Genomic DNA, 16,903 nt, shown 5'->3' with positions numbered 1-16,903 from the left:
TGAATGAGTATTCCGCAGTCGGTAGCGCCCGACTGCAACGTTCTTACTTGTTTTTTATTGATCAAATAAAATTATTTGGTTGATTATGGCATACAGAGAATCTATATAAATACGGTATCTGAGCAATCTACTTCTATTTCTATTCTTTAGAAAAGACAAACAGAATATTTAAAAATAATTATTACTACATGGTAAGTACTACAGATGTCCTCAATGCTAGCTAAGTTTTTACTTAATTTTTTCCAACGAAAGGATGCGCGACTCTTTTACCGACATTTTGTGTACCAATCGCCATGCCAACTGCAAATTTATTATCGAAACTACGGAAGGAAGTAAGGTATTTCTGTGCCACAAGCTGATCTTTAACTGCGCCTCTGAGGTGCTCGATCGCTCTATGGCAACTACAATGAGTCCAGCAGCGGAGAGGTGAAGCTGAACGACGTGGAGCCAGAGGTCTTCAAGAAATTCCGTGAATATGTACATATACACGCTTAGGCTGCGCTGCAGTGTTGTCAATATAACGAAAACTCATTTGTTGAATAATTTAACTTCTAGACTCACAATCGTAATGAAACTTTTGGAACGTAATCATAATGTTTAAATGTATGTGTATATCGAAGCACAAGTCTCTAGTATTCGATATACGACTTCTACAAAGAAGTGGTGAGGGGGTGGATATAGGGGCAGGGGGTAAATTTTAAGAAAAACCGAAATTGTATAATATATATTTAAAATTTGGATACTCTCTGGGAAATCAGGGTATAATGGTTTTGTTAAAATGTATGTAACAGGCAGAAGGAGGCGTGGCAGACCCCACAAATTAGATGTATTCTTGATCAGTGTGACGAGATGAGTCGATTTTTGTCTGTCTGTCCGTCCGTCTCTCCGTATGTTTGAACGCGTCGATTTGAGAAGATATAAGTGCTAGAGACTTCAATTTTTTTTTTAAATGTCCGTATATAGAGCGCGCGATAACCCATCCCGTTATTTTGTTACCTTTACCGAAAATCTCTTAAAATCTCCCACATCTTTAATGCTAGAGTGTCCAAATATGTTAAGATGCATTTTATACAATTTCAGTTTTTGTTGAAATTTACCCCCCACCTTTATATCCACCCCCTCACCCTCATATTTGTAAAAGGCGTATTTCAAGTAGTAGAGACTTGTGCTTTAGACACACATTCGAACTTTATGATAACGTTCTGAAAGTTTCATTAAGATTGTACGTCTAGAAATTAAATTATTCAACATATAAGTTCTTATAATATTGCCAACACTGCAGTGCACTGCAGCGCAACCCAAGCGCATTCGCCAGTGTATGTGCGTGGGCGGGGTCACTAGCGTGGCAAACCGGAAAATGCATTTTCCGATATACCAGAAATCATATTAGTTGAAGAGCTAGAATGCTGAAATTTGGAATGTAGATTATATGTCTGCGCTTTTCAGGGGCGTGGAAAATCGGACTTGAAGATATTGTGACATATGTATGTGCGCCCACAGAGGGTGTGGCAAACCGCAAAAGTTTATATCTCTTAAAGTATAAGAGCTAGAAGCTTCAAATTTGGATAGTTAAGTTACTAGTAACCTCCTCTATCGATTCCCTATAGGGGTGTGGCAAATCAAAAAATACCCTGTAATTTTTTCATTTTTTGAGCGTAAGCTTCCAAATTCTGCAGCCACGTTACCGTTAGCTTGTTCAATGAGCTGGCCAAAAATGAAGAGTCTACGCCCAGTAAGGGCGTGGCGAATTGAGAAAATCTGAATTTTCAACAGTATTAGAGCAAAACTTGGCTACTTAATCGCTGATGGGGAGTGAATGAGTATTGCGCAGTCGGTAACGCCCAACTTTTTTATGGTTTTAATTGAACACAGTATTCACATTTGATTCGACGAAATATATTTCGAGGGAAAGCAAGACATAACTCATATTGCGAAAACCATAGTTAGTCAGCTTAAATAATCTTATATCGATAACGAAACCAATAAATATCACTAAGAGCTCAAAGTTCTTGAACTACGTTTATTTTAGTTTCGGCTTCGCTTTACCATACAGCTGTTCCGGAGTGGGAATATCGCTGACAAAGTAGTTCGCTGGTATGAAGTGGAAAATCTTTTTCAGAACATCGAGCAGAATGTCCTCGATTGTCTGCGTGATAACAGTGTATAGAGCATCCGCCAGCATTCGCCAGTTGTCGTTGAAGAATTTATTGGTGCTGTCCTCTGCAAGAAACAGAATTGAAGAGTAGAGGGTGACATACAGAGAATGAGAGAAAGTGTGTGTGTGTGTGAGAGAAAGAGAGAGAGAGAGGAGAGAGCTCACCCAATTGCTTGTTGCCGTTGAACAAATTAGAGAAGTAGGACTTCAGGCCATCCATTTTGAAGTCCACGCGACAGTTGGTCACATTGTAAAAAGTGAAGCCGCCCTTGGTGTACAGTCGCGTCTTGGTGTGCATGGTGACAGTCATGTTATCTGCATAAGGACACTAGCCAGTGGACGGAAGCGAATATCTTTGAGCTACTCTCACCTGCGTCTAAAAACACCTGACCACGCCCATTTAATGGTATGAGCAGAATGCGCCCGAATAAACTGTAGTCGCCTTGAAGCTTCATTACCGGCAACGTGAATGTGGTCTTCCAGCTGTAGTCCTTTTTGAAAACTCTGCCAGAGCAAAGCAAAGCAGGTAATATAACGAGGTGAGTGCGCCTCACGGTGCGACTTACAAGCTCTCAATCACTTTGGTGTGACCGAATCCAAAAATCTTGATGTTGGCCAGCTCGACTTTCAGATTGATCGCATTGCTATTGCCTTGCGATATGCGTATGCGGTTCAAGTGGAAAGGATCAAAGCTTTTGATGCTTGTGAGGCCCGGAATTCCTGTAATATCCAGTTAGATACCCCAGGCCGTGTTTATGTCAGCGACTTACCATCGTTTAGCTTGTCGAAGAGCTGCTGAATGCTTTGCGTGGAGCAGTTGACAAAATTCGTATCGGCTATTTTACATTCTTTGATGTAATCTGCTGCGGTTCGATTAAAATTGAGGTTTTGATTTCAGTTGAGTTGAATTTCAAAATAAAAAGACACAAATAAATACAGAGAAACAGATCCGGTTTAGTGGTGCAATATTTGACAATAAGCCATGAAGTAGGTTAGTAACACTGCGTGCCGGCCTAGCCAGCGCCAAGTGGTTTTTGATTCATGTTAAAATTGAGCTAAAAGCAAGCGCTGCACTCGGCCAAGCAATCGCCAGCCACAACCCATCAAAGCTAGATCTAAGTGTTAAGCCTGATAACTAAGCTCTCAATCCACGTGACACTTACGCGGATCAGTCAGAAACGCATCGTCACCCCGAGCGAAGCGAATGAGCAATCCCAGGAGCACAGCGCGTCGTATGAGTTCCCTCATCTTGGTATCGAAGAGATCTCTTTATGGTCTGCGGCTCTGTTTTCCTAGCGACTGACCTCGCCAAGCAATGAATGAAAACTAAGTTGCACGCGTGGAAATTGCTTACCGAATTTCAAAAATATTGTACCTCACTTTCGTCGCTGCGGCCTAGGAAAAACTTGATTTGAGCGGCTTGCATAATTACGCAATGTCTTCGACTCGACAACTGGCCGAAGTGCTCACAAGAGAGAACAGACGCTGTTCAGTTTAGTTCAGTTGGCCCCATTATTTCATCATCGGGTTTCTTGTGTTTTCTTGTTTCTCGCTGGGGAACAAGCCGATGCCAATAAAAATTCGCAAGTGTACGCAAAATGTTGTCACTGGCTTGGTTAACGTTTGGATTGCGACATCATTAACAAGCAATTAATTAATTCTCTATCATTGATGTTAACATCGATACGCTTGCTCTCGAAAAATTTCGATTTTCTGCTCGGGCTTGAACTTGATGTATTGAAACATTTTGAAATACATTATGCTATCACATGGATGTTTTATAGATTGGAAATTTCGGTAAAAGAAACTGTTGATTAAATTTTATTTTCATGGTAATTGATTTAAAGAAAAAGCTGAGATTACATTTACCTCTGTCTTGTAAATTTCCTTTGGCAATATAAACATAATCAAATAGTACAGAGCACATGATTTGGAAATTAAAATTAAAATTAATTAAAGAGTTTTTATAAAATTATTTTGATTTGTTTTTTGAGGATAATTAATTTCCAAATCAAAATAATTTTATAAAAACGATTTCTCATATACTAGCTTACCTGGTGAACTTCGAACCGCCTAACAGTCAAAGAATATCGTGTTACATTTTAGCTGAACAATATTAATATTGATAGAAATATAAAAGTATTTTATTATTATGAATGATGATGAAAACATACACTCTGCTGAATTTATTAATCGGATTTTCATTCCAGCACCTTGTGGTAAACGACATTTTTGTTTTACCGAGCCAACCTTCAGTTGTAAATTGTGCGTTGGTAAACCAGACACATCCAAGAAGTTCAAAGATTCAGTTCGATAATTTGTGGCTTCTTCTTCGTTTGTTACACAGTCGATGGATTTGACTGAGTACAGAGTACCTACGATTTCATTTTGAATTATAAAATTGAGGTCATCTACATCTTTATTTTTAGCCGCCAAAATTGCTCGCTCACTTAACCATTTAGTATTGATATCCAGAAATACTTTGCTGATAAGATCAGCTTTTAATGAGACGAAATAGAAAAAATTTGGAGGAAATGAAATAAAACCGCTCGATTCGTCAAGAACACGGCCATTACCGATATTCAGCAATGGCTTCAAAAAATCATCAGCCGATAGATCGTTTGAAGTTTGCTTACATATCGTCACAGATTTGATGCATTGAGTCAAGCGTTCAATTCGTCGGCAGCAATAGATCTTGGAATTACTGGTAGTGTCTGTCGAAAATCACCAGATAATAAAATCATCGAGCCACCAAAACATCTTTTAATTTTCGTTCTAGTGCTTCCAATACACGTTTGTGCGCCATTGTGCATTCGTCCCATATGATAATTTTTGATGCTACTAAAACTTTGGCCATTGTGAAGTGTTTCGAAATGTCGGTTGCTCTGTAGTTTGAAGATTTAACGGCAATTTTGACGCAGAGTGAGCCGTACGGTATCCGTCTAGCAATGTGACCGCTATTCCAGAAGAAGCAATGGCTACCACAATTTCGGATCCAATACTTACAGTGGCCAAAATCAAAGACATGAGGAATCTCTTACCAGTTCCACCGGGCGCATAAAAAAATATTGGTTTGAAAGCTCTAGTCGAGACCTCCTAAGAACTTCGAGCAACTGATATTTCAATAATTATTCGCGCTTTCTGCGCAGTTAGCAGAGCGCGTTCTAATATGTGCGTGTGTATGTATGTGTGCCTAAACGAAGTGTAGAGTGAGTAGAATATCAGATTGGAGGGTTCAGGGTATCTCCTAGTCGAGCAGTCTCGACTAGAGTTTTCCTACTTGTTTTAGAATTTATTTGTTGAATAATTTAATTTCTAGACGTACGATCTTGATTAAATATTCAGAACATAATCGTATTGTTTAAATGTGTGTAAATTCGGAAGCACAAGTCTCTAGTATTTGAGGTACGCCTTTTACAAATATGTATAAGGGTGAGGGGTGGATATAGGAGTGGGGGTAAATTTTAACAAACACCGAAATTAATATACATTAAGACTCTGGCTTTAAAGATGTGGGAGATATCATTTCATAGCTGATTTTCGATACTTTTTTTTCGATAAAAAAAATGTCGGAATGAGTTATCGATTTTATATGCACGCGCTGTGTACGGACATTTAAAAAAAATTTAAGTCTCTAGCTCTTATATCTTCTAAAATCGACGCGTTCAAACGGAGAGACGGACAGGACCAAATCGATTCAGCTCGTCGCCCTGCTCAAGAATATATGTATATTCTTTGTGGGGTCTGCCAGTCCTCCTTCTGCCTGTTACATACTTTTTTTCAATGGGTTCAGGGTATAAAAAGCCACTATTTCCATCATCGACTGCATTAATCAGTGTATCATACATAGACTTCCCTCGGCTTAGGATTCAACAGTGGTACATTCGTTTGAACTGATTGGATTAGTTCATGTGGATCACATTCACGTTCACGTTCTAATTCTCCATTAAATGCGTCATTCATTCCGCGATGTTTCGCTGGTATTACTAACCTAACAAACTGCCGCATATGAGGTAACACATATCTTCGATCAAGATCAACGCCTGGTTATGCATCTCCTGATTCGCCTCAAGATCGGGATTTCTTGAGTTGACACAAATTCGATATAAAATGTCTTCTGATATGTTATCTTTGCATTTGTTCCACAGGTCACGTGGGCTCGACGGGACTTAATAAAACAAATATTTCAGTACCTACACCACATTAACTGATAAGTACAAACACCATATATATTCTCGGTCACGTATTAATAATATGTTCACGAATAATTGTTTTACATAAGAGCATGACCAAAAACTGTAAATGGTACCAAGCCTACTGAGAAAATTCAAATTAAAGAACTTTTAGATGTATTATTTAAGTATTCGTCAATTTTCCAGTATTGTTAAGATATATTCTGCTCTTCGGGGCGGAGACAAATCCAACAAATCAAAAACCATGAAAATTGGTCAAGCAGATCTCAAGTTATAAGACTTGTAACAAACACGACATTGTTTTATAGATGTAGACTATATGTATATAGATTTACATTGTATATACATTTGACGGATATAAAGGTTTTGAAATTTACAGTTATTAGATATCACATCCCCTTCGCCACAAATTTTGAAAAAAAAGAAACGTATTTTAGATACTAGAAATTCATGATAAGAAATAAGAAATTCATGATTGGAAGGTTCATGAAAATAGTCGCACTACAAAAGGAATTCAATTCAAATAAATTCCGATAGTAGCAACTCTTTGTAGAGTTCAGAGTTTCTGATATTCGAGCACTTTTGACTTGAACGTTTCTAAGAACAAAGCAAACATTTTTAAATTGACCGAATGAAATTATTTTGCTAACTGCAGCATCGGGAGAATTATTTGAGATACGATATCTGAGCCATTTACTTCTATTTTTTTCTAAAGACAAAAGGAATATTTTAAAATAATGATTACTACATGGTACTATATACATATTTGTATGAATCATGATCCAAATTGTTAATTTTCCCCAACTACAGGATGCGTGATTCTTTGACCGACATTTTGCGTACCAACCGCCATGCCGACTGCAAATTTATTATCGAAACTACGGAAGGAAGTAAGGTATTTCTGTGCCACAAGCTGATTTTTAGCTGCGCCTCTGAGGTGTTCGATCGCATGCTCTATGGCAACTACAATGAGTCCAGCAGCGGAGAGGTGAAGCTGAACGACGTGGAGCCAAAGGTGTTTGAGAAGTTTCGCGAATATGTGTACGGCTACGATGACGAGAGGCTTGAAGTATACGACTTCGATACACTTGTTAAGCTAGCGGAGTTCGGCAACAAGTACCTGGTAGAGTCCATCAAGGAGGACTGTGTGCGACATCTGCTATACCGCAAGGAAATGTTCGACACAGAAGAGCTTCTGCGTCTTTTCCAGTGCGCTCACACACTGGATTACTCGTTGCTGATCGACCATGTTTCTCGTGACCTGAAGAATCACGCCAAGAGGGTGCTCAACCACTCGGCCATATACCAGTTTAGCACAGATGTGTTCAAAAGCTATATTGAGGTGGTCGAGAGCAGACTCAGTGAGCCAGAGCGCTTCAACTTGATTGAGATGTACATAAAGTATCACGATCTGGATGCTCCTGATACTGCTCCTACAGACACAGAAAGTGACGATGAGAAAATATTTATTGCTCCGGCAATCGAAGGGAAAGCAAAAATAAATGGGGAATATATTTCTGAGTTACTGGGGCTAATCGACTTTTGCAAATTCACGGCCAAGGACTTCTATGAAGGACCTGGCAAATCGAACTTACTCACCTTGCAGCAAAAGTACGAGAATCTCTATAAGATAGCCAGGAGCTGCTCACATGTTTCCGCCCAGGAGGAATTAGAGACCAAGCTAGGCAATTCATTTCTATCTTCCAGCTGTCATTCAGATCATGAGGTACAGCTATCATATATAAGTCGCTCCAGTCGCCGAGGCGATTTATTGAAGCCTGACATGACATATGACTAAGTCCAATTATTTCAATATTAGAGAAGGAAGGAATGTGTCTCTGGTTGTCTAGATCTGCATAAAATTGTTATATTGATTAATATTATGCTTCCTTTATTATCTTTCTATCATTACTTTCAAAAAATCATGACTGATTAAATAAAATTTTAAGTATTCAAAAACGGAATTATACCAATAAAATATATGTCATATCGATATTTTTATTTTCTTTATTAATTTGTATTTCCGATATTTCGTTATTCAATTTATTCTTGTACCGTCACTGACTTACATATGTATCATCTCTAGTCAGAGAAGTAAAGAGAACGAAAGAGAACCATATTGTTGTTTTACCGTTATGGGGTTCTATCCCTTTCCTTTGCGTGTAATTCGTTCGCGAGCCCAACAGATCTTTTTGTTCTGCGTAGTCTCGGACTGACAATGCAACAAAGTGAGGTACATACAAACATAACTATAATATGTGGCAAAAACGTATTAGTTTGAGCGTGGTATGGAAGAAGAGTAAAGTGACGCACAATAATGTTGAAAACTCGAAGTGAAAAGGTTGCATTATGTATGTATGTATGTATGTACATACATATGTACATATGTATAAGTACACGAATTATTTCACGTTCCTTAATAACGTATTGAAAATTCTCCAATGTTGTGAGACGGCTCGCCCGCGATCCGCCTCACATACTTTTGCAGCCTTAGTTTAGTAGCGAATAAGGATTAAGATATAAGAACTAAAGAGTGATATATAGAACAGTTTGATTTTTGGATTTTGTAGGCATAGTTTAGTGGCGAATAAGATTTAGATATAAGAATGAAAAGTGAAAAAAGGAAGCGGTTATGATCTTGATTTTTGTAGCGAGTAAGATTTAGACATAATTAGTATTATAATTTTAGAGTTCGTAGCATGTAAGCGTAGTATTAATTCACTAACTTAGTGATTAAGTGTAGCCGTTAGGTATAATTTGACGTAGCAATTAGCTTTCGAGAGGGGTGCAGATATTTGAGTATTGAGGGGGGCGATCGGCAATGCAACCGTGCGGCTCATAAGCTTGCTGTGGTGGGCTGCATTGCCGTCGCTGTGGAGAGTGAGAACCGAAAAAGGGCAGGGAAAAAGGGCAGCTGCGAGCGTAGTTTAGTAGATGTCGAGCCTTTGAATAATAAAGACGAGGAGTCGAGGTCAAGCCATTGAACAGTGAAGAAGATTAATGAGTAAATGTAAATGTTATTGGGTGAGTGTTAATGAAGATTATTTAGCGAGTGCTGAGCCCTGACGAGCGGCGATTGGGTGAATTCTTAAACTATAAGTTCAGCGAGGAACAGAGGAATAGAGTAAGCTAATCTTAATAAATGGTATTAAAAGAAGAAATACGACTCCCCATTTATTAGTAGTTGATAGCGAATTTAACAACTAACCAGTAGTTCGAATGTCCCCCACTAGCCCCTCAGCATTCCCGCATAGCCCCGATCCAGGTAGTCTTGAGTGCGCCAAGCAGCGCGGCTCGATTGCCAACGCCTTCCCGCGTGCGAACGCGTGGGCGTGATCGGCGAGGCTATGTCGCGTGGTTTGCTCAAACATTAACTAGCTTCCCCCCTTTTCCCCTTCTCTCTACTTACGCAATGTTCCGTAGACATTTACAAATGTTCTTGTAAGTGCTGGCGCTGATGAGACTGAGTCTGTCACACCGGCTTTGAAAAGTAACTTTACAATGTTTATCTTCTTCGAACCTCACATTTTCTGTCTTTTCATTTCAGTCATTCTGTCCTTATTTCCTAATATTTCTCACATTTTTGTTTCCTGTTTCCTAATTCTCTATCTCTATTTTATTTTACTCCTTCTATCGATAGTATCGATGGAACTTGTGAAGTGCGATAGATCGATGGAAAATTTTCGATTTATCGAAGTTGTGAGTGTGGTGGCGTGTAAGGTACAGTAACAATAAATTGCAATCTTTTTATACCCTGAACCCATTGAAAATGGGAAATCAGGGTATAATGGTTTTGTTAAAATGTATGTAACAGGCAGAAGGAGGCGTGGCAGACCCCACAAAGTATATATGTATATTCTTGATCAGGGCGACGAGCTGAGTCGATTTAGCCCTGTCCGTCTGTCTGTCCGTATGTTTGAACGCGTTGATTTCAGAAGCCATAATCAAATGTTTTTAAAATGTCCGTACATTGCGCTCGCATATCGAGTTTATCACTAAACATCGATTGCTCATCCCGTTATTTTGGTATCGATAAAAAAACCTTATCGAAAATTATATCCCATATCTTTAAAGCTAGAGTCTCCAAATTTTAAATATATATTAAGATGCATTTTATACAATTTCGGTTTTTTTTCAAATTTACCCCCGCCTCTCACCCTCATTTTTGTAAAAGTCGTATATCAAATACTAGAGACTTGTGCTTCGGTATACACATACATTTAAACATTATGATTACGTTCTGAAAGTTTCATTACGATCGTACGTCTAGAAATTAAATTATTCAACAAATAAGTTCTCATAATATTGTCAACACTGCAGCGCAACCAAAGCGCAAACGCCTTTATATGCGTGTGTGTGTGGGTATGCGTGTGTTTATTTGTATGTGTATGTGTGTGCGTCTATTTGTTTGTATGCGTGTGTGTGTGTGTGCGTGTGCGTGTGTGTGTGCTAACTATTATTGAAATATCAGTTGCTTGTAGGGTTCAGGGGTCCCGTAGTCGAGCAATCTCGACTAGAGCTTTCTTACTTGTTATTATTTAATAGGTTAAGAAATCAAAATGAAGTTATTTTCTTTTAAGCCCAAGTGATTCTTATAGATATAGATATAATGTTCAAGCTATATCTTTTCTTTACTTATTCTTGTTAGCACGAAAATCTTTGTTTTCTTTGAAAAGTTATAAAATTAGTTCAAAACATTATTAACAATTTAGAATTTTATTCTCGAGGCTAAACCAATTTTTTTTAATGTTTAAATCTAAATCTAATTTTAAACTAAACTAGTTTTAAACAAACCCTTTTAATTTACCAATGGAAACATCGATAATATCGCTGCGAAATCCATCGAGTGGTGCCACCATGGATAGGGGGCGCCCATATAGGGCGTCGTAAGCCGCAAAAGTTTACATATCCTAAGTATAAAAGATAGAAGCTTCAAATTGGGATAAGTAAGTTACTAGTAACCTCTTCTACAGATTCCCCAAAAAATATTGTTTCGCTTCTTTAAGGTCGTTGCATTTCGAAAAATACCCTGTAATTCTCTCATTTTTGGAGCATAAGCATCAATCGAAAAAAAAATATGATTAAATTGTACTGCGTATGGTGTACACGAGTATGCATACCAAATCTCAGCTCTTAGCTCTTATAATTTCTGAGATCTAGGCGTTCATACGCACGTACGGACAGAATATATATATTCTATGGGGTCTGTTATGATTCGTTTTGCCTCTTACATACTTTTCACAAAACCATTATACCCTGGTTTCCCATTTTCAATGGGCTCAGGGTATACAAAATAAATAAAAGTGATATATTACAACGAACTTGTAGCTTAGCATGCATTCAGCATTCAGAGGATATTGAAATTAAGCTATATACATCGAAGCAGAACTGCAGAGCGATGGAAGTTGGGTGTTGGCGAAGGTTAACCGCAAACATTGCAAAGCCAAAGTCGTGTGTTTGAATTAATTGCCACAAACATGCCCAAACTCCAAAAAGATGTCGATTTATATATATTTCATACCCTGTACACTAATAAAAAAAAGTAAAGTGTGGCTAGGCCAAAAAATGAGTAATTAACAAAGGAATGAAAAAAAAAATAGAAGAATAAATTATATACCATGTATAATATACATAAATATAGCATTATAATTCGAAATTTAAATTTATGGGGCTCTCAAAACTTTGTGAATCTGTAACAGCAACTTTTCGCTCTCCGACGGCGAGTCTTTTTCAGCTTTTGGTTTCACAGTTAAGCACATCATAATCTTTGTTTAAAAATAATTCCCAAAAATATTATTAAATTACACAAGGAAGACTGGGTATTCTGTAGTTGGTAAGTCGTCAGATTGTTTTTGTTTTGCGCATTGTCCTTTTTTTGCGCATTGCCTTTGTGAAGTATGCCAATAATTTGTGAATGCAGCGGCTGCTGATGTAGATGCTCACGCTGTTACCGCGGCAATGCTCTTGTTGTTGTTGTTGTTTCACCAGCACCGCAATTAAAACATTTGGCGCAGTTGCGACCATTACAAATGCCGAGCCATAATTTTAAATTTAAATTGCGACTCGTTACCTTCGTTCACATATAAATTAACAAGGCTTATAGCTGATGAAGTTAACAAATTGAATGATTTTTGTGGCCTAAACTAATCAAATAATATATAATTCTATACATATATGTATACCTATGTATGTATAGATGTATGTGCTAACTCATAGAGAATACAAAAATCACATCATCAGCCATTCCATTCGAACCGTTCCTAGTTCTGTTCCTGATCTCCGTGAATGCAGAGTCCTCTTGTACACTTGTGAATGAGAGAAGAGGCAGACGCTTAAAAAAATTTTTACGAAATCCAAAACCAAATAAGTGACAAAATCGTTTTGTTTGCAAATATACTCTTTGGGATCAAGCATTGGGTCTATGTACATATATTTTTATGCATGGCCTGTAAGCCTGATAGAGATGAGACTCAACTCTTATAGAGGGGAACCTTTTGGAAATACTTTCGTTTTGTATATTGGCATATTCAAATCTTCATTATAATAATAATTGATTGGCTATTAATGTAATTACGAGGAACAATGTGAACATAAAATGTCTTATACAAATATTAGATAATTAATTTTTAAAATTTTAATTTCATGATTTTCTTTGTGGTCTCATAGCTTAGCACTTTAGCAAGCCCAGAGGATGTAACTTATTTTCAGCCTCCAAATATCAAATATGTCAGTATTACGGTTACGATCCGAGTGTAAGAATCGCAAAACTCTCTCCCAACTTTGTTAAATGGGTTTTCATCGTTAAAGAGAAGTCGCATATACAGTGCGAGCAGATTGTTTTATGTACGTGTTTTTGCATGGGCTGTCGGGCCAAAACGTAATGAAAAGTATTTTAGTATTCACTGCAAATATTGTTTAATATTTGCAGAGGTTGCCAACGATAAAAGAGTTCACTATATATTTATTCGTGTCACAATTTTTACCCCATTTCCCTTTTTCAACGAACATAATTGATATCCAAAAAAGTTGGATTGGCCTTAGCATTTATGAAAATATATTGAAATACAAATAATCAAGAAATAAACTTTCTAATTTCCTTTATTTAATACTATCAAATACATTATAGAATTATTTGTGGTTATACAACACGAGCCCATCAATTGACGTTATACATAGTAATAATGAGTGATGATTCCGAAATATGTATATTATCTCTAAAAAATACCTTCGGATACGCATAATTACATCAGTGCATTTTGGACCCATGGCCATTAATTATGTATTTAATTATATTGTCCACTCAACGTTATGGTCCAATTAATTACAAAATAATTTCAAATTAAATCATGTCATTGCAAAACGGTAAATGCATTTTTGTGGATTACAAAAACAAAACCACACATACACAAACAAGCTCGCACAGGCATTATTTGCCCGATAAAAGTTCATGAACTTTAAAGCCGAAATAATAAAAATTTATGGCCAAATAATTGCAATCTCATTAGGACAACCCCGGGAACAGGACATGGACATGACACCAGGGCGATCCTGGCCAATTTGCAATTCGCAATGGCAACGGCATTCGTGGGATGCGTGACTATAAGTATACGCATTTTGTAAAATATTTAACAATAATTGAGCGTAAAATAATCGCACAAAATGGGCCTCGCACATCGAAAAAAGCCTCGCCAGACAGCGAGCTCCCAACTGTCCGCCACTCGGTCCCCAGTTGCAGTGCGCGTTAATTGCAGCGATTTTGTTGCCGCTGCTCCTGCAACATTGCATCGCATCGCTTCTCACATGGACACCGATTGCGGCGACAATTGTAATTAAATAGACACCGCACACATGGCAGATGCTCTTTTCACCTACCCCTACAAAAATTACACGCTGCAATCGACAGAGGCGGCGGTCAGACATGGACCGATGCTGGACTGCACCTCCATGAGACATCTCTGGAATCTTGTAGCCCTACTTTGTACGGACTGTGGAGGGAAAACGAATCTCTCCTCAGATAATCATGCACGAAAATCATATAGTATGTAAATATGTACATATGAATGTATGTATGTGTATAAGGCAAAAACAATCAGATTTGTATATATGTACATATGTACTTAATAGATATATGTACAAGCACTATAATAATATACCAATTATTATAAATAATAATTATACCCTGAACCCATTGAAAATGGGAAATCAGGGTATAATGGTTTTGTTAAAATGTATGTAACAGGCAGAAGGAGGCGTGGCAGACCCCACAAAGTATATATATTCTTGATCAGGGCGACGAGCTGAGTCGATTTAGCCCTGTCCGTCTGTCTGTCCGTCCGTCCGTCCGTCCGTCCGTCCGTCCGTCTGTCCGTATGTTTGAACGCGTCGATTTCAGAAGATATAAGAGCTAGAGACTTCAACTTTTTTTTAAAATGTCCGTATATATCACGCGGATATCGAGTTTATCACTAAAAAACGATAACTCATTCCGATACTTTTTTATCGATAAAAAACCTTATCGAAGATCAGTTAAAAAATTATATCTCCTACATCTTTCAAGCTACAGTCTCCAAATTTAAAATGTATATTAAGACGCATGTCATACAATTTCGGTTTTTGTTAAAATTTACCCCCCACCCCTAAATCCACCCCCTCACCCTCATCTTTGTAAAAGTCGTATATCAAATACTAGAGACTTGTGATTCGGTATACACATACATTTTAACATTATGATTACGTTCTGAAAGTTTCATTACGATCGTACGTCTAGAAATTAAATTATTCAACAAATAAGTTCTCATAATATTGCCAACACTGCAGCGCAACCCAAGCGAAATCGCCTGTATATGTGAGTGTGTGTGTGTGCGTGTATTTGTTTGCATGAGTGCGTGTGTGGGTGCTAATTATTATTGAAATATCAGTTGCTTGTAGGGTTCAGGGGATCTCGTAGTCGAGCAGTCTCGACTAGAGCTTTCTTACTTGTTTATTATAAATTTGTACAAATCTACTTACATATTTCCAAATGGTTAATTTTATCTTTAAAAATATAAGCGTGCTGGACCCATAACCCAGAGGCTATGTGACCGTAATTTCCTATGAAATCCGCATTATATTTATATTATAGCCAACATTATTTTTATTCTTCTTTTTTTTAATGGAAATAAATTATGTAACTTAAAGCATTATTTTGATTAGCTAATCACAGTGCTAACGAAATCAATTTTGTATTTTTATACCCTGAACCCATTGAAAATGGGAAATCAGGGTATAATAGTTTTGTGTAAAAGTATGTAACAGGCAGAAGGAATCATCGCAGAGCCCACAAAGTATATATATTCTTGATCACACGACGAGCTGAGTCGATATAGCCCTGTCCGTCTGTCCGTCCGTATGAACGCCGACTCAGAAGATATAAGAGCTGAAATTTAGAAACTTGTGCTTTGGAATGTACACACATTTAATAATATAATTACGCCCTGAAAATTTCATTAAGATCGTGTGATTACAAAAGAAGTTATTCACCAAGTAAATTCCCATACTATTGCCCACACTGCAGCGCAGCCCAAGCGGAGTCGCTGCTTACTGCGCAGTTAGCAGAGCGCGGGCGCGTGAGGGTGGATGCTTGTGTATGTATGTGTGCGTGCATAAAAGAAGTGCAGAATGATAAGAATATCAGCTTGGAGGGTTCAGGGTATCTCCTAGTCGAGCAGTCTCGACTAGAGTCTTCTTACTTGTTTCAAATTAGGTTTTGTATACATATGTCGTGTCTTCACAATATTATGAATATCGTGCTATCACTATTATAAGCATAATGTCATCACTATATTTCAAAATTAAGAGCGTAAAGAGGAAAGAATCAAATGTACTTCGCAATAACGCTTCAGGTTGTATGTGTGACTATGCGACTGCCGTTATTTCAATTCCATTCGTTTCTTCCCCGATCCGTTATCCTAACCTGGCAGACGTCTCTGTCTGACGCAGTCTGGGCCCGACAGTAAGTTAGAGCGAGATAAGCATAACAATCGCAAACATGTGAGCGAGTATGTGTGTGTACTCAAATAGAACAGCAGTGAGATGGTCAAACGAAGTTATTGCAGTTTTGAGCAGAAATTAAACGAGCGAGCATGTCGAGGCCCAGAAAGCGGCCGGCGATGGATGTTTATATAATAGAAAATACTTTTCCGATATCTCCGACATATTGTAAAAAATTATAATTTTCTATAAGAACATGAAATAAAAGTTTAATAAATATACTATATCAAATTAGTATGTTATCAAAATTATTTTAACATCATCACTTGATAAACATACATACATATATCACTTGATAAACATATACATACATATTTAGAAAAAAAGAAAAAAAATGAACATTAGCCTCACGTTTACAAATTATTTATTGTGAGTTTATTATTAACATATTTTTAGGGACGCGAATGATTTTAATGTAAGATATTATTGAGAAGCCCAAAAGCATGCAACACATGAAAAATATTTGAATATTGTAAAAATAATTTATATACATATAGATTTATTTCATTATACTAGTAGTAATTAA

General features: G+C 37.5%; 2 protein-coding genes across 3 annotated transcripts; one reads left to right on the top strand and one right to left on the bottom strand.

Moving 5' to 3' along the window:
- Positions 1-1,878: 1,878 nt before the first annotated feature.
- On the bottom strand, positions 1,879-3,503 carry Jhbp6 (Juvenile hormone binding protein 6). 2 transcript variants are annotated; one of them, XM_018102755.3, is made up of 6 exons: positions 3,319-3,503; positions 2,926-3,018; positions 2,722-2,875; positions 2,526-2,659; positions 2,321-2,470; positions 1,879-2,220 (listed from the first exon to the last, which is right to left on the bottom strand). In XM_018102755.3, exons 1-6 carry the CDS (start codon positions 3,401-3,403, stop codon positions 2,021-2,023), a joined length of 816 nt encoding a protein of 271 aa, XP_017958244.2. In that variant the 5' UTR covers positions 3,404-3,503; the 3' UTR covers positions 1,879-2,020. The 2 variants fall into 2 exon arrangements, with proteins under 2 accessions (XP_017958244.2, XP_089115646.1); XM_089259520.1 differs by having other exon boundaries at positions 2,926-3,015.
- Positions 3,504-6,874: 3,371 nt separating this feature from the next.
- LOC108650330 (uncharacterized) lies at positions 6,875-8,343 on the top strand. The gene is made up of 2 exons (XM_089259853.1): positions 6,875-7,099; positions 7,159-8,343. Exons 1-2 carry the CDS (start codon positions 7,086-7,088, stop codon positions 8,144-8,146), a joined length of 1,002 nt encoding a protein of 333 aa, XP_089115979.1. The 5' UTR covers positions 6,875-7,085; the 3' UTR covers positions 8,147-8,343.
- Positions 8,344-16,903: the final 8,560 nt, after the last annotated feature.

Source organism: Drosophila navojoa, chromosome 4 (assembly GCF_054131105.1).
Source record: "Drosophila navojoa isolate 15081-1374.11 chromosome 4, UAZ_NAV_1.0, whole genome shotgun sequence".
In the NCBI taxonomy this organism is placed as follows: domain Eukaryota; kingdom Metazoa; phylum Arthropoda; class Insecta; order Diptera; family Drosophilidae; genus Drosophila; species Drosophila navojoa.
Note: the sequence above shows the minus strand (reverse complement) of the source record. Positions and strands in the feature narration are given on the sequence as shown.

Bases quoted from the DNA above. Each gene is read 5' to 3' on its own strand.
- Jhbp6 (XM_018102755.3), bottom strand. From the start codon at position 3,403: ATGAGGGAACTCATACGACGCGCTGTGCTCCTGGGATTGCTCATTCGC. The intron at 2,471-2,525 runs GTGAGAGTAGCT...GTCCTTATGCAG, and splicing joins TCAGGTGTTTTTAGACGCAG to ATAACATGACTGTCACCATG. The intron at 2,221-2,320 runs GTGAGCTCTCTC...TGTTTCTTGCAG, and splicing joins CAACGGCAACAAGCAATTGG to AGGACAGCACCAATAAATTC.